This window comes from Setaria viridis, chromosome 5 (genome assembly GCF_005286985.2).
Source record: "Setaria viridis chromosome 5, Setaria_viridis_v4.0, whole genome shotgun sequence".
In the NCBI taxonomy this organism is placed as follows: Eukaryota; Viridiplantae; Streptophyta; class Magnoliopsida; order Poales; family Poaceae; genus Setaria; species Setaria viridis.
In genome coordinates this window covers 12,503,257-12,521,294 of record NC_048267.2, presented here as the reverse complement: position 1 = coordinate 12,521,294, position 18,038 = coordinate 12,503,257, and the positions used below count along the sequence as shown (strand labels likewise).

General features: G+C 52.5%; 2 protein-coding genes across 2 annotated transcripts; both read left to right on the top strand.

Moving 5' to 3' along the window:
• The first annotated feature begins 3,900 nt into the window (after window positions 1–3,900).
• On the top strand, window positions 3,901–6,091 carry LOC117858131 (peptide-N4-(N-acetyl-beta-glucosaminyl)asparagine amidase A). Its single transcript, XM_034741139.2, has one exon. The coding sequence runs from the start codon at window positions 4,083–4,085 to the stop codon at window positions 5,871–5,873; it is 1,791 nt and encodes a 596-aa protein (XP_034597030.1). The 5' UTR covers window positions 3,901–4,082; the 3' UTR covers window positions 5,874–6,091.
• Window positions 6,092–7,581: 1,490 nt separating this feature from the next.
• Window positions 7,582–9,557, top strand: LOC117855396 (peptide-N4-(N-acetyl-beta-glucosaminyl)asparagine amidase A). The gene has a single exon (XM_034737736.2). The coding sequence runs from the start codon at window positions 7,597–7,599 to the stop codon at window positions 9,379–9,381; it is 1,785 nt and encodes a 594-aa protein (XP_034593627.2). The 5' UTR covers window positions 7,582–7,596; the 3' UTR covers window positions 9,382–9,557.
• Window positions 9,558–18,038: the final 8,481 nt, after the last annotated feature.

The window sequence follows — 18,038 nt, the reverse complement described above, 5'->3', positions numbered from 1 at the left end:
GCCAGCCAGCGCGCCGAGCTGGAGGCCTGGAGCTATGCTCCATCCGATTTGAATGCTCCTGCACGGTTCCCTGTTGCTGTGGCGCCATCGCTTGCCTCCATAATAAACGACCCGTCCTGCTTGTCTGTCCCAGTTCAAACAAAAAAAAAAGATAGTAAAAGAAAGACCCGTGGCAGGGCAGGCAGCGTGATCATGAGTAAAACTTTTCTCGCGGCATCATTTTCCGGTGGGGCAGCGCGGGGTAAAGCCGAATCATATCCGGTGATGTCACTCGGATTCAGTGATGGGGAGGCATCGCCGGATTCAGCTGGGCTCAGTACTAGGAAGGAGTAGCTGCTGCCGTACTGTGGCGGGGTAGGTGTGCCGCATTTCTTTTCTTGCGTGTGGGACACACGGTAACAAATGCGTGGTATAGACTGGATCTGTTCGGTCTCGTCTCTGGCCTGCATTTTTTTTAATAATTTTTTGCTGGTTCTGTTTAATCCTATTTGTTGGGTGCAATCCATGGATTCAGAGAGGTGCTGGTCCATAGCTATGTGCCTACAGGGACTGTGGTGCTTTTCAGGACGACTGGACGAGGCAGCCAACCAGAGATCTGTCGAGCGAAATGATCTCAGCTTGTGTGTAGGGTAGACTGGTAGAGGGAAGCTGTACAGGTTTGCTTCGTGTTTACACAAACGCTGTTTTACATGGTCCACTGCCAATAAAACGGTTTACCGTCGAGTGTTGTCAGTCGTTACTACCATCCACCAAACCTGGTCTAAGCACCAGTAAGACTGGCCATTACTTCACCAGTATTTTTTTAACACATTGAGTAGCAGTTTCACCACATCTTTCTCATGTCCATAAGCATTTGATTTTGGACATCTTCGTTCTGAACTTTCTCTAGGACAACTAGCAGGTACTGTAACAATCCACGACTTGTGCGAGTTGTACTGCATCTTTTTCATGACCACGAGAAAAATTGCCACTTCTCATGACCCTTGGAGCAAGTCCTGAAACTCATCTTGATCTGATCCACCACGTTCCCACCACCACAAAAAGAAATCACTGGGTATCGGCAGCGCAGATGAGGCTCCGCACGTACTGTACGGGTACGCCGAGCATGCCACGCATGGTCCAGCAGCCAGCAGCTCCGCCGGGCGCCGGGACCAGGAGGACTAGGGGCGGCGGGCCATGCGAAAAGTGGCCGCCGTCCTTGGAAATTATGGGCGCTTTCCCCCACACCCCTCTGGTCCCGGTCCACTGCCCCCCGACGCCATCTGTCTCAGCTCCCCGCCCGTACGATCCCCTCGCTGGCTGGCCGCCGCGGAATCTCCCTGCCTGTCCGTCTGCTCGTCTTGCTCGCCGCCTTTAGTTTACTCCTAGTTTAGCGTGTGATGCACTGCCGCTAATTTAATCCCGGTCCCTCCTCCCCGCCGCTGGCAGCCGGAGTTGACCAGCCGGACAGCCCACACACGCCTGACGAAACGAGCCGGAGCCGATTCGTGGCTCCTCTGGCTCCTTGCCGGTTTGTGAGGAGGAGGAGAAGCAGGGAGAAAAGGAGCTCCCCGCCGTCAGAACGAGCCGGTGCCCGAAATCAACGCAACGGCGAGGGGGGTTGGTTTGGTTCGGTACAGACGCTGCGCTGGCCGCGCATCGCTGTTCCCGACGCCACTGTTTCAGCATTCAGTGCCTGGCTGCCTGCTCAACACCTCTCTCTACAGACGCATGATGAGATCAGGCCTGATATTCTGGGTGCAGTGCAGAGGACAAATGGCCCCCGTCTGGAGCTGCGACGGCGACACGGCGCAGAGGCCCGGCCATCGCCGGAGTGCCAGATGCCCAGACCGCCAGACGGGATGGTGGCCGTGCCACCAGATCATTGGTGTTGAGAAATCTGATGAGTTTTCCCGATGAGGTGACACGGCCACGTCAGTAACGTCCTTGTGCAATTACGGAGCAGGACGCTACCGAGTAGAATGGTCACGCGCTGAAAGGGATCGTCCAACTCGCCGTCGCCGGAGCTGATCCTGCTCGCGAGGTGGGCCGGGGGACACTGCTCACGAATCGCGACGGATCGCGGCTGCGTGATTGCGTACCATTAGATTAGCTGGCTAATACTGCCACATGGGCGCATTGCCTACAGCAGAGCTGCTCAACTACACTCCACTGACTGCGTTTCTTTCATAGAGCCGCTGAGCCGCAGCATTCAGCTGGATCCGCAGGCCCGATCGATCCAAGCACAGAAGCCACACTGTTTGCCCCGCAAGCAGAACAGAAGACAGGCACGGGGACGCTCTGACAGTCTGACTGAATCTTTAGCACGGGCACGCCAGGGCCTAGGGCTGCAAGATGCACGGTTGATGGTAGTCACAGTCAGCAGTCAAAAAAGGGAGATCCCAGGCTCCCTGCGCTTTTTTGCACGCTCGAGTGAAAAGATGGTGGATCTGGTCATGGGACGGTGCCAGTTCAGTACAGCACGGCTGCTGCAGCGCTGGGTGAATGAGACCAACAGGAAGGGACTGAACATGGTTGGTGCAGCAGGCCCGGCTGAAGACGACGGACACATGCGATGCCGATGCCCCGACCCCGATCGATCCAGGCACCCAGCGCCGTCCAACGAGATCACCAGTTCGCCGCGCCTTTGCCGTTGGCTGCGCGCGGCTTCTTCATTTGCGTAGATCCAAACGTGGGGCCGCACGAGCGGTTACGTGCTTGCGTCATTGCGTGTGTTCGCGAGAGTCTGGTAAAACGGCTGCCACAGGATGATGCCCAGTAGTAATAAAATTCTATGTCACTGCACGTAAAAAAATCAGTTCTACCGTAGAACTTCTACGGCAGGATTACGGAGATACACACCAAAAAGACGGTGAACCGTGGCAACTCACATTCTGGGTACTCCAGCCAGACTTTGATCTGCCTGGTGGTGGCGGCTGTGCGTTAGGCCGGGTTTGGGCCTTCAGGTTCCAATCCAGCCAGTAAAAAACCACCACCCGCAGGCGGAGAATCACGACCCAGCCCAGCGCTGAATAGCGAAACGACAGCAGCTGGACGCATGTGAAGGCCCGAATAAAAACAGCCCAATACGCCCAACCCCGTCGTCGGCTGCGCCACTTCTTCGTTCCTCCTAAGGCCGAAGCAGGCATGATCGACGGCGCCGTCGTTGGCAACTTGTCATTGCAGAGACATAGCAGCCAGGACGCCACTGCTAGCGCTAGCAGGTGCTCAAGCAGGATGCCCACTTGCCCAGGCAGATAGTATGCAGGTATAGTGTGGGCACTGAACTGTTGCTTATTACAGGCGCACCATCCCAATCAGAGGTAAGGGAATCATTCAGAACCGCCAGCCCCCAAAGCAAAGCAACGCGAAGTTGCCCACCCAGTCAGCCACCACTTCAGATACCAGGGCCACTGAGGACAGCAACAAATATCCTACTTCATCTAATACCACTGTAGGACCTAGTACATTTCAGCCATTCAGAATTGGACAGGTAGGACCTTCTGGCTCCACAATGACCACTGTTTCTTAGCATGTCCTGCAAAAGATCGAGGCAGAGGTTCATGAGGTCCTGCTCGTTTCTTTATTATTTCTATGAAAAAATTCTGAGAATTTTTTTTTGATTTTTTTAGGCGTATTCTGAGAAAAAATAGCAAGCTTGCCATTTTGGATGCTTTTGCTTCTGATCTTCAAATTTCATGAAAACGTAAGACTATGTTCGGCTTCATGTAAATGTGACTAGCAAACTAACCATAATTTCCTGCACCAGCTGTCTGTGTTAGTGAACCTTAGAGCCCCATTCTATGAATCTACCAAGTTAAACTTGCAATCCAAACCTGATTAAACATTTAACTACATCATTAGGCCCCATTAGCTCAGCTGATGAGCCCAAGTGTCGCTATGTGACTTGCATTCCAATTTACCGTCACTCCTTAAGGGAATAAGAGCATCTCACATGGTCCCTGCAACAGGAGTGCGCTCTACTTCACTTCTACTCTTCAGTCTTCACTGCCCTTTTAAATTCCGTCCACTCCAAGAAGCGCGCCAAAGCACAAGCCCTCTCTCCCTGACTCCCTCCACTCTCGGAGTCTCGGGGATCAGCCATGGCCAGCTCTTGCGTGCTCTTCCACCTCGTCATCGTCGTGTGCCTAGTCCCGGCTTCCATTGCTTCGCCTCATCACAAGCTCCGTCACTCCGCCTCCGAGGTCGCGGCGCTCGAAGCGGTCGCGCCGCCGCCGCAGGATCAGCCGACCACCTTCTTCGAAGTGGACCGGCCGCACCGGCCGCCGCCGGGCAGCTTCGGCCCGTGCTCCACTCTGCTCCTCTCCCACTCCTTCGCCTACACCTACAACAAGCCCCCCGCCACGGCCGCCTACACGCCGCCGCCATGCCTGGCGGCCGCGGGCAGCCGCGCGTCGGCGATCTCGCTCGCCGTTCTCGAGTGGCGTGCCACGTGCCGGGGCGTCCAATTCGACCGCATCTTCGGCGTCTGGCTCGGCGGCGCCGAGCTCCTCCGCGGCTGCACCGCCGAGCCGCGGCAGAGCGGCGTCGAGTGGACCGTCTCCAAGGACGTGACCAAGTACGCGTCGCTCCTCACCGCCCGCAACTCCACTCTCGCCGTCTACCTCGGCAACATCGTCGACCAACAGTACACAGGCGTCTACCACGCCGAAGTCACGCTCCACCTCTACTTCCGCCACCCGCCGCCAGCGCCGCCGCAGCCCGGGTTGGGGCCCGCCGACGTCATCGTGCCGATCTCGCAAAGCCTGCCGCTGAACGACGGGCTGTGGTTCCAGATCAACAACGGCTTCGACGTCGGATCCGCGAGCGTCGTCGTGCCGACCAACACCTTCCGTGCGGTTCTCGAGGTGTACCTCTCGTACCACTCCGACGACGAGTTTTGGTACACGAACACACCCAGGGACAATGGCCCGTTCCGCGAGGTCAACGTTCTGATCGACGGCGACATTGTGGGCGCCGTGTGGCCGTTCCCGGTGGTCTACACCGGCGGCATCAACCCTCTCCTCTGGCGGCCGATCACCGGCATCGGCTCGTTCAGCCTCCCGTCCTACGACATCGAGCTCACGGCTTTCCTTGGCAAGCTGTTGGGCGGCGAGGAGCACGAGATCGCGTTCCAGGTGACCAACGCCCAGGACGTGTGGTTCGTCGACGCCAACCTCCACCTCTGGCTGGACCCCAGGTGCGCAGCGACGACGGCGGGCGTCGTCAGCTACGACGCGCCGCCGCTGGACACGACGATCGCGTTCCGGCCTGAGGGCCCCCGCAACGAGTTCTACTACACGACGGCGTTCCGGCACGTGTCGGCCTCGGGGTGGGTGCAGACGGCGTCGTACGGCAGGATCACGGCGGCGTGGACGCAGAGGCTGGGGTACGAGAACACGAACAGGATCCAGGACGGCAGCCTGCAGGCGGTGAACCAGACCACCGACGCCTACTCCGGCGCCCACGTCGCCGACCCCGCCGGCGTGCTCTACTCGCAGGAGGCGCAGCAGAGCTTCGCGCTCGGCATGTTCGTGGGCGTGGTGAACCAGACCTCCAACAGCTCGTACACCATCGCGAGGAGCGTGCGGCTGGGGCTCGGCGAGGACCGGGTCGCCGCTGGCAGGTCGGGGTTCTGGTCCCGGTCGCTGCGCAACGCGCAGGACTGCGAGATGGACGTGGACGTCGAGGAAGGGGACGCCGTCGGGGTGTCGTGGGGAGCGCGCCAGACGTACAGGTACGAGGCCTCCGACGCGTGCTACTTCCGCAACGTGACCAGCCTCGGCTACACCGTGGTGTCCGACCACTCCGACGAGGCCTGCGTCAAGGGATCGCCCGGCGGCGGCGTTGCGGAGCTGGCGGCGGGTGCAGGAGCGGCGCGGCTGAGCTCGTAAGACTGAAGCTGATTGTTCGGAGATGGTTGACTTCTTGTGCTTGTTTTTTCCTTTGCTGCGCTTGAGCTGAAGGAGCGAAGTAAGAAAGATCCCTGCATGTGTGTGTTAGTTTACTTTTGCAAAGTGGTGGAAGAAAGAAAATTACCGTAAGATGTATCCTGGAATAAGAGCATCTCACTCAGTCTCATTTTTCTCAATCCAACTACCATATTAGAAGATGTGTACTCCGGTAGTCTTCCTTTACCTTTCCCATTTCCCAATAATTATTGGGACAACCTAATAATTCACCCAACTTGACTCTCACAATATGGTAGTTTTATTAGGATGAGATTATTGGGAGACTGCAAAAGCAACCCTCCCAATAACGATGAAAGTAATATTGGGATATTCTTATTAACTAATTATTGGAAAATGTTTATTGGAGGACCGCCGGAACCTATTTGTTTTGTTGCGAACGAAGGTGTCAATTTGCAGCTCAGATTCAAGTTTAGGCAAACTATTTCCTGATCCTGAATGGCAACCGGGCATGCTCCCGACCTGTACTATCTCAGGCGAACAAGCAGCACCATGCTCCTGCCCCGTCATGGCGGCGGGACCAGCGGCTGAGCGGCAGCTGGAGCCGACATGCGACATGGCCGAGCTCATCCGCAGCTCTGAATGTTTCAGTAGCGGTGCATGGCTGCGCGAAAATGAAGTGCGACAAGATATGACTAGTATAACGGGCAGATCAAGCCAAAGCATAAAACAACTGTACCATTTGCTCCGATCAAACTGTGTACTACTCATTGGAAGAGCACGTATACTAGACACTTATGGCCAAATCTACTGATTGGAAGGCGTAGAAAACCTAAGAGGTCTATACTGGTTCACCTAGGACTTGACGCCCTGCGATGAGAACAACGTTCTTGTTGTATACGGGGACAAGGTCTCGTATGTGCCACAGGCCCACAGCTTCTTGCAGGCTTGCAGCTAGCATGCCAATTGCCAAGCAACTGCCTCTAGTAGGTGTGCCATCGCACTAGCTCCTTTTAGCTGTTCTTGATCCTCCTGAATTCTTTCATCCATGTAGGATCTTGGTTTGGTTGCTGCAAACTATGCTTGTCCTTGAAGATGAAAGACTTGCTTTCTCAAAAATAAATAAATAAATAAATAAAATGCTGTTGCAACGACGCAGGGACGCGCGTTTGTGTTCATCGAGTCATTGGACTAGGGCTCGATTTTTTTATTGATAGTCACTAGACCGGGAGACGCCGCTTGAGCCGGTGTCCGTATGGCCACCGATTTCACGGTTTTAGGGGGTGTTTGGATACGAGGTGCTAAACTTTAGCAGAGTCATATCGGATGTTCAGATGCTAATTAGGAGGACTAAACATGAGCTAATTACAAAAATAATTGCACAGATGGAGTCTAATTCGCGAGACGAATCTATTAAGGCTAATTAATCCATCAAGAGCAAATGGTTATTGTAGCATCACATTGTCAAATCATGAACTAATTAGGCTTAATAGATTCGTCTCGCGAATTAGACTCCATCTGTACAATTAGTTTTATAATTAGACTATGTTTAATATTCCTAATTAGTATCCAAATATTCGATGTGACAGGTGCTTAAAATTTAGTAGGACCCCTTAGTTTGAATTTGAATCCATGGAAGACTTTGAATTTTGAAAGACTTTCCAGGTCGTCCATGAATGGACGCATCCTCCAGGTTGACGTTGGCCTGATGGTCCGTCCTTTTCATGCAATAAAGGACGCTTGGCTTCATCAATCTTCCCGCAAAGTTTTAAGCCAAGCTACACGGCTACACGCAGTCAGGACTCAGGGAGCATTGCCTCCACTGTGGTCTCAAGTCTCAACTATGGCCGCGCCCTGCATTCACCTTGTCTTTCTCCTTTGTCTGGTCCCAGCCACCGTCGCCTCACCTCATCGTAATCTACGCAAATCCCCGGTCGACATCGCCGCGCTCGACGCGGCCGCACCGTCTCCGGCAGACGCGTCGCGGCCGACCACCTTCTTCGAGGTGGACCGCCCGCTCCGCCCGCCACCGGGCAGCTCCGGCCCGTGCTCCACGCTCCTGCTCTCCAGCTCCTTCGCGTTCACCTTCACCAAGCCGCCCGCCACCGCCGCGTACTCCCCGCCGCCCTGCCTCACCGCGGCGGGCGGCCGCGCCACGGCGATCTCCCTCGCCGTCCTCGAGTGGCACGCCACCTGCCGGGGAGTCCAGTTCGACAGGATCTTCGGCGTCTGGCTCGGCGGCGCCGAGCTCCTCCGCGGCAGCACCGCCGAGCCGCTGCAGAACGGCGTCGTGTGGTCCGTCTCCAAGGACATCACCAGGTACGCGTCCCTCCTCGCCGCCGGCAACTCCACCCTCGCCGTCTTCGTCGAGAACCTCGTCAACAGCCAGTACACCGGCGTGTACTATGCCAACGTGACGCTCCACCTCTACTTCCGCCGCACGCCGACGAGGCCGCCACCCGCCGTGGCTCCCGCCGACCTCATCGTCCCGATGTCCAGAGGCTTGCCTCTGAACGACGGGCTCTGGTACAAGATCCAGAACGCCACCGACGCAGTGTCCACGAGCGTGACGTTGCCATCCAACACGTACCGCGCGGTCGTGGAGGTCTTTGTGTCGTTCCACGGGGACGACGAGTTCTGGTGGACAAACCAGCCCGGTGCCGACGCCAACGGCCCGTTCCGCGAGGTCACTGTCCGTGTTGACGGGGTCCTCGCCGGCGCCGCGTGGCCGTTCCCCGTCATCTTCACCGGCGGCATCAACCCCCTCCTATGGCAGCCCATCACCGGCATCGGCTCCTTCAACCTCCCGACGTACGACGTCGAGGTGACGCCGTTGCTGGGCAAGATGCTGGACGGCAAGGCGCACGTGTTCGCGTTCGCGGTGACCAACGCCGTGGACGTGTGGTACGTCGACGCCAACCTCCACCTCTGGCTTGACCCTGGGAGCACGGCGACGGCGGCGGGCCTCGTGAGCTACGTGGCGCCGGAGTTAGCGGCGGCGACGACGTCCTCCCGAACGACGGCGAGCCGGAAGGTCTCGGCGACCGGATGGGTGAAGTCGTCGTACGGGAACATCACGACGAACGCCACGCAGACGTTCGCCTTCGACAACACCAACGCCGGCGAGACGGTGAACCAGACGACCGTCGCGCACGCCGGCGTCGCCGCCACGGGCCTCGCCGGCGTCCTGTACTACTCGGTGCAGACGCGCCAGAGCTTCCCGCTTTTCTTGGACTCAGGAGCGGACCAGGTAACCGTCACGCACGGGTTGGAGGAGACGACGGTAGCCGCCGGCCGGTGGTCGTCGGGGCCCAGGTACCAGTCGCTGCGCAACACGCAGCGGAGCAGCGTCCGCGGGGCGTCGTGGGGCATCCGGCAGACGTACAGGTACGAGGCCACCGACGGCTGCTACTTGAGGAACGTGACCAGCAGCGTTTACAGCATCGTGTCGGACCAGTCCAGTGAGGCGTGCGTGAAGGGGCCATTGCGTTGATCTACAGGATCAAGCAATAAATAAAGTGTACGGTGTGGTAAAGCCTGGGCAGTTTCTATATTGCCAGTTTATGGCAGTCCACAACAAGCTTACGAGCATGCAAGCCACCGACAGAATACAATCAGCTCCGGACTGCGGAGAATGAGGAATCACATACTTTAGCTTTCACCCTTGAAGTACTTCAGACAAAGCAAGCAAGCCATATTGAGAAAGCTATGCTTATCAGCGCCAAAAAAAAGAAAGAAAGAAAAAAGAAAATTAAAACATGACTAGAAGATAACGACAAATAAAATATTACTCCCTCCATCCTAAATTATGTGTTATTTTAACTTTAGATTCATAGATATTATTGAAATTTTAAAATTATTTTAATAGTTAGTTCAATAATCACTCTATCTTTAAAGTTCTGTGTCCTTTTTACTACTGCATAAGCCCGTCGAACCAGATGAAAATATCATATGAAAAATCACAGAGCTTGTCCTTATTCTTTTTCTGTTTTATCTTAGCTAGCACTATAAATAGGGTCCATGACGAACATGTGTTTGTTTTTTACCCCGAAAAAATGTTAGGAACATGTAATTTTCATTCGCAGGCAAACACTACTTTAGTCTGACATCCACAAAAGTAGCCCCTTTCTGCATATGAAAACTAAGATGGTTATGTGTTTTCTAATAAAAACAAAAAATAATAAATGTTTTGAGGTTTCATGTGAGAATATGAAGCATCCCGCGGAGGCCAAATGTGAAACAAATACCAGTCCCAGAAGGTTGCTAACACATTTATTCAACAGATGGTTCAAAAACCGTACAACTCCCGAAGGAGCGGGCGGGCAAGCCACACCCAAAGGAGAAACAAACCAACAACGATACAGATTTAAGTTGCAGTCCAGTCGAACTCTGGGCTGCAATCGGAACTAAGCGACAGCGGAAGCATTCTGCAAAGGCCAACACCACAGGTAGCGTTGGGTGCGGAAGCGACCTCCTACTCGAAATCCTCGACGAAGTACGGGTCTTCCTCTGGAGAACCAAAACAAGGGTGAGTACAAAAGTACCCAACAAGTCCAACCCTATCCACGGAGGGGGATACAATCAAGAATATGCACAGGATATATCAAGGATTAAGCTCGGGTTTATTTGCCATAAAGCTGGGTTTTTCAACACATGCAGAGGTTCATTTTCAAAAGGGTTTTCAAAAAACATTTTCTTTAGTAACCGAATCAATAAGAGGGGTTGATCCTACACAAAGGATCCAAGTTTTAATGCTACCGGACTCCCTGTCCATGGTAGCTCACGGCACAACTGCCGGACACCTTCCAAAATCCAACTCACACCATGAAAATCATCCATCACCCAAACACTAGTTATGTGTCCAAGCTGTAACTCGTCCAATGCCGTGGACACGGCTACCCGGATAGGTTTTAACTCTGCAGAGGTTATACACTTTACCCACAAGTAGGGTACCGCAGCACGATCATCTTAGTGTCGGTGCAGATCCTATCAAAGCCATTACCCACCTTAGCTAAGACTGACTAGCCAACACGGAAGCAACCAAGGGGTTAACGACCTTCCAATGAGGTCTTAACCGGGATCTAAGTTCACACAGTTTTTAGTATTTCTCCATGGTCTCTCGTTGCTCACCAGCTCTCCTGATGGCTAACAGACCAGCTAGTGGGATTTATGCTAAGCTGCCACCCACACAACGGTTGAGTGGTTGCATGATAGTGGGTTAGGCAAGATGGCACATCAACTCGGTCCTTAACTGTGACAAGATGGATATCTCCCAACCTTGCTCAACCATAAAGGTACGAGCCCAACTTATTGGCATTTCACACAAGAAACACCCATCCATCTCCTCTAAGCATTTCTTTTCTTTATTTCTGAAAACCCATTTTTCTCATTTGAAAACACTCACACATTTATTCTTTAAATAAACCATTGCAGTCATGATTGAATTGAGTAACAAGGTCCTAAGCATTCTAGCAGTAATTATCATCCAAACAGAGAAAATCATATTTAGAGATAATTATAGGACAATCAAGGAATGATCATAGCAATCAAGGGGTGTATATCCAACCGTGTTTCAGCAGTAAAACAATATGCAATTTTATAAAATAGGCCAATAGGTTGTGTTTGAAAAACTAGGATAAATATGCATCAAAGAGTGAGATTGGACTTGCCGTCCTCGTAGTTGGCTGGGAGTTCTTGCTCGTGGGGCTGGTCCTCGGGCTCGGGCTCACGGTCAAACTCCTCCTCAGGCTCCTCCTCGGGTACTCCACGATCTACGGCACACACAATCGGGCACACAATAAATAAAAGAAAATTAAATCTTTACCCGTTGAGCTTTGAACAGAGAATGCGAACGGAAAATAGAAGGAATGAGTATTTTCATGAGATTTGGAGATGACTCGGCGGAAGTATATTGGAAGATGCCGTGGTCGAATTTTGGGTTAATTGGAGGAAGTTTGGCGCATGAAATGACGAGATAACCGTGTGTTTAGGGGCTTAAAACAAGTTTTAGGACTAAACTGCGAGAACCAGGGACTTGTTTGTAAATACTTTTGGGAGGTGGAAGGGCTGATCTATGAAAAGAGTTTGAGAGAGGTGGGAGGGCTGTTTTGTGAATAGACAAGAGCTGGGGGTTAGATCGAAATTGGAGGGGGTTTTCTTCCTCCTCCTTTGAACCGTGACTTGGAGAGGAGAGAGGAGGGGAAACTGGTGGGGGCAGACCGGCCTAGGCTCGTCGGCGGCAAGGATTGGCGGCGGTGAAAGGTAGAGGAGGCCGTGGGGACTCGATTTTGGTCCTCACCTTGGTGAATCGACGACAGGAAGCGAGGGGGCCGGTGGTGGACATGTGGCAGCTCGGGCGGAGCTCCGGCGAGGGCGGCGTTCTGGAGAGGGGGCGGTGAGCTGGGGAGATGAGTGGCGAGGGAGGCCGGGGTGTCGCCCCCTTTTATAGCCGGCGGAAGGAGTGGGGGAGCGGCCGACGGTGGTGGGGACCGGGGCCGGGCGCGGCGGCGGGCGGCGTCTTGGTGCGGTGCCGGTGGCGCGGTAGTAGGGGGCCGCCGGTGGTGTAGCGATGGGGCCGGCGTATGGCAGGGGCTGTTGGCGCACTGGGCGTTGAGCGGCATCAGTGCGTTGCCGGGTGCGGCCAGGGGTGGGGTCGGTGTGGGCGACCCGGCTCTCCGGCGCGACGCGGGTGCAGGGGCTAGGGGCGGCAGGCGAGGCAGAGGAGGAGGGGTCCGGGGCATGTGTGGTAGGAGGGTGTTAGGCGGGCCAGGGAGAGGGGGCGGCGCCAGAGGAAGTGGCGCTAGGTGGGCCTGGGGTCAGTGCGGTGCGTAGGACGGGGCAGGCGCATGCGGCCAGGAAGAAGAAAGGAGAAGGGAGGAAGAAGAAGAAAGGAAGAAGAAAGAAAGGAAGACAGAGAAGGAAGAAAAAGAAAAGAGAGAAAAAAGAACAGGGGAAAAAGAGAAAAAAAGAAAGGGAGAGTCGGCGGAAAATGCGGAAAACGGTCGGAGCACGTGCGGCGGTTTGTCGACCGGCATGCGGTGGAATTTGTGGAGAGGGTAAAAATGATGGTTGTCGGCTTTGGGTGCCGGGACGGCGAAATCGCCGAGAAGACGGGATTTTCGAGAGCTCAACGGTAAAAAGATTTTGAATTTTTTTTTGCGGGTGATTTAAGTTGGTGATTTTTACGGATGTTAGAGAATACATCAAAGAATTTGATAGATGTTGGCTCTCTTTCTTTATGATTAGCATGAATAACAAAGCACAATTAAAATTCTTATTATCATTTTCAATTAATGTGAAGATCTGAAATCCAGCCTAACGCATCAGCTAGCCCAGCCCATCCCAAGTTCACAAAAACATGTTTCGTGTTAGCAGCGCCGCCGCTCGCATCGTGCTGCGTGGACGTCTAGATGCACCGTCACGGCGCCCCCCTGTTGCCGGAGACTCCACCACCGTCTCCGTCATCCAAGGGCACTCCTCGTCCACAGCTCTCTGAATAGTATATAAACATCATCTCTCTTTCGGCACGCCCCTTGGCCTAACTGTCTGCAGATCAGCTGCCTCCGCTACCATATTCATCCATTTCATCAGTTCCATGAGCCCATCTTTCCTCAGTTACCCTGAAAAAAATATCCCTTCCCGTGAGCTCATCTTGGCTTAATAGCTTGTGAGGCTGTGGATTTGATCCGTCGATGGTAGTCAGCTCGGCAGATACGCAGGGAGGAATAGATTTGTCCAACAATCACTCATCCATGGACAAAGAAGATGATGCTGGCTATATAAAGATAATTTTCCTTGATCTGAATGTTGATGACCCAAGTTCTGATTGTTTGAGTTTGCATTCAATCCATGTTCTCTATCTAAGGAAAATGTCCAGAGGCTATTGCTGACAACAAAAGCTACAAGGGAAAAAAATTCTTATATGATCTCTAAAGTTGTAATCGAGTTCAATTTGCTAGTTTAATCGATAATATGTTTTAACCATTTGTCATACTAGCTATAATTTTACGTGATTAGGGTTCACTGGTACTTCTTGCCACAGATGCATGTGATTAGATTGTGTGTTTATTTGGATGGGCTGGGCTGGATTGGACAGGTGAGGACCGGAACCAGGAAGGTACCTACAAGTAAACATCATAAATAATATTCTTAATTAATTAAGTATGCTTTAGGATTCATGCTACTTTTTTAAAAAGGAGTACCGGAGCACTTCTCAATAAAATATTCATATACATGCTCAAGCAGTGAATGGATGGATTTGTATCGCAACAGTTATTTTGGCAATGCGCATGACATACTCACCGCAAATAGACGGCTTGGCGTTCATGTATTTGCTCCATGTAGCGCATATCGGCAATAGTACCTCCTGACAGCCTACCCTTGCTGAACAAATGACCTCTCCTCCCACCTCCATTTCCTCGACGAGAAGATTTGCGTCGTGAAGGCAGACGATGACCATTCTGGCACATCCTTGAATTTGATGTTAGCTTCTACGAAGAGAACTATGGGAAAAGAACAACCTGATGATGTGGTGACGCGATGAGATCGCACGCAAGAAAAAAGCAATTGTAGAAGCGCTCTATCCCGATACATGCTGGGTTCAAGAACGAAGGCAAGGGAACCCGTTTCTGCGTGGCAGGGTTAACCACAAGCTCCCAAGGCAAGAGGAGGTCATTGTTGTAATTCTTAATGGGGTTGTTTTTCGTATCATCCAAGAATTCGATCGAGGTGGGCGTTGATCAGCCGCCCTGTGGAGGGTTTTGAGAAGAAAGATGTGTAGTCATAGTCAGTCGGGCACCGCCACGACTTAGAACAAGCCATTGAGATGGTGAGGAAGGAGGTCAGCCCGTGGTATGTCGTACATAAAATATGGTCCCACCAGAAGGTTTGGACGATCTTAAATATGGGGTTGGACACCGAGATGCATCCAACATGGAGACCATGGTGCATGACGGCGTAGTCTACATGGAAAGGCTATAACTAGTCGAGGATTAGAAAAGTACTCATTGTAATAAGAGTAGAACCCCTTTAGTCGTATCCGACTAGTATTCTTGTAACCAACTGACCTGTAACCCTGCCACAACAATATAAGGCGAGGCATAGATCCTCTCCAAAGCAATTCAATCCAACCAACACACAGGATATAGGGTATTATGCAATCTAGCGGTCCGAACCTATCTAAATCGTGTGCCTACGTTTACCTTCGAGTCCTTGATGTGGACGAGCCCCACTAACGAAAACACTACCTCGGGCACCCCCCTCGGTAGGTTTTCGGGTTTAAACACCGACAGCTGGCGCGCCAGGTAGGGGACCTCGTCGAGAATCCACTGGTGAACTTAATGGCACAAGTCATCATCAAGCCAATCATCGCGTTCGAAGCAGGTGCGATGTTTGTCTTCGGCTCCTAGGTTTGCATCGCAGACGACGTTGGAAATTTCCACCGCCACATTGCGTCGACCCCAGAGAAGAAGCAGCAAACCATGAAGCTCTAGCGCCAAGCTCGGAGGATCTCGTCGAGAATTTCGACGAATTTTCAATTTCTGACCTAGTAAGAGGCTAGGGGGACGAGTCCAAGTTCAACTCAACTTCTTCCACCAGTTGGATTGACTTCCATGAGCCGGCACATAAGCCATCGTGCGAGTCAGACTACTACCCGAGTCAATTCCCGTTTGGACTCTGCAATGCGGCCACTATTCATCAGGATGCCCTGTCCAGATCAGAATTCGATACGGATATGATCGAGAACCTCGACTACTACTCAGATCCGGATGAGGAGACTCCTTTATCAGGTCCGCAGCATGGCTTGGTAATCACATCAATTTTCCAAGGCAGATTCGTCTACTGGCCCAACATGAAGCCACCCGCTCTTGCCAAAGATGACGATTCACGCCTCATCGCCTACCTCGACACTCTCTCGTACCAGGAGGAAGGTCCTCTATCTCCCATCTATGAGGAAGGTGGCACTACGGTGGTCATCACTTCAAGCTCGGGAAGCCACCCTCTAGAGCGAGAACACTTCGCCGTCATTACTGGACAAGAGGACGTAGAATAAGAGCAACAAGACAGAAACCTGCAACATGAGCATCACCCGGATGACGTCTCACAGGATGAACTCACTGTCAACATTGTTGGAGAAGCAACCAAAGCTCAAAGAACTCGACGACGAGTAAGAAACACCGCAACAACAGAGCGTCGCCGTTGCCTTGCACCGGACCTACCAATCCAGAACCTGGATAACATCTTTGAAGTAGTTCAAAAGCGTCAGCATCATACTCCCCTGGCTACCGTCGCGTCTATTGATCTCATCACCCTCGCAATGCCTCTTAACAAGTACACAAGACTGTTGGCTGATCTGGCGGAACTCGTGTATGAACAACTCGATCAGCAGAATCCGATACAGTCCATCCAATGCTCCCCATCCGAGCGAATTCAACATGGCTGCAACCATAGAGGCCCTCCATCCAGACCAAGTCAACTCGGAGATGCCAAACCAAGCCAAGCTGGAGCTGAAGGTAGTCGAGCAGGATCCTCGGAGGCCGTGGCCACCATGGGGCTAACCTAGAGCCTGAACGCCCAGTTGGATAGCTCCGCAACAAGATCAACGCCAGCTGCGATGCTTGTACTATCATCGACAGACGACGCGTCGAACGCGAGCAAGAAGTCGAACACACAGGAGATCATACTAACGGGTTCCCCACCTTCACAAGACGTGTGAGGAAGACAAATCTACCCAAAAAGTTCAAACCCTTGGGTATCACCAAGTACAATGGCAGGCAGGATCTAGTCCAATGGCTCCGGTGCTACTCGCTGTTAGTACAAGCAACTGTGGAAAACGATGACACCAAAGTCATCTGATTCCCCATCTGCAAGGAGGTGGCGCCACTCACATAGCTCGAATCGTTTGATAAGAAGTCCATCAATTCGTGGAAGGACCTCAAGGTAGCGTTCACCAACAACTACGCAGGGGCAATGCAGCGTCCTGGCAATAGTATCGACTTGTCTCAAGTTAAACAACAAGAAGGTGAGATTCTGCTTGAGCTACTTACATCGCTTCTTCGACAACAAGGCCACAATCGTAGATGTCACAGAGCGCGACGTTAATGACTGCTTCCAGAACAGCCTCCACGACCGCCGGATGTTCCAGGACTTCGGCAGAAGACATCTCGCTGATGTCAAATCTTCTAAGATCATGGTATAGACGTTGGTAGATGAAGAAGACAGAGAGATTGAAAGGTTAGAGTCGAATCTCAACAAGGTCTAGAACAACAACAATCAGAACAATGGCCAACACAACAACAAGAATCTCGATGATCGCCCCAGCAATGACAACCGAAATAACTACTCAGGAGGTCACAACCATAAGTGCAAGCCAGACAATACTGTCACGGCAATTTTGCAGTTATCCAAGAAAGGTGGCGGCAAGAATAAAAAAGACCCTTGTTCAACGAGTTCCTGAAGAAACAGTGCCCATGGCACCCATACCACAAGCACTCTGCGATAGATTGTTTCAGTCTACGAAGAGTCATGAAGGACCTGCTAGAGCCATCTGGCACCAAAGACAAGGGCAAGGCTAAGGAAGCCGAAGACGATGGTGACAATAGCAAGTTTCAGAACCCATCCAACACTGTCAACGTCATCTTCAGCGGAACCCCGGGTACTGCTACTAAGCGGTCCCAGAAGCTCACTCTTTGAGAGATAATGTCCGTTGAATTTTTGATGCCAACATTCCTCAAATGGTCCGAGGTGCCAATTACCTTCTTCATGAAAGACCAATGGACTAGTTTCTCAGACCCAGGATGGTATCCCCGTATCCTGGACCCGGTTGTCGCTGGCTCTAGACTTACTAAAGTAGTCATCAACATCAGTAGCGGTCTCAACATCCTGTTCGCCAAGACACTGAAGAAGATGGGCCTCAATGTCACTGATATGCTCACCCTAACTAACTCCCATTCTATGGGATCGTCCCGAGCAACGCGGCTGTACCCCTCAAACAAGTGGTTTTGCCAGTTACCTTTAGGACCAAAGAACACTACCGGACAGAATACATCCGGTTCGAGGTGGCGGGCTTCGAAATATCATACCACACCATTCTTGGAAGACCAGCATTGGCCAAATTCATGACCATCATGAAGAGTATAATTGTCCCCTAAG

Coding starts and splice junctions, on each gene's coding strand:
- LOC117858131 (XM_034741139.2), top strand. CDS start 4,083: ATGGCCAGCTCTTGCGTGCTCTTCCACCTCGTCATCGTCGTGTGCCTA.
- LOC117855396 (XM_034737736.2), top strand. CDS start 7,597: ATGGTCCGTCCTTTTCATGCAATAAAGGACGCTTGGCTTCATCAATCT.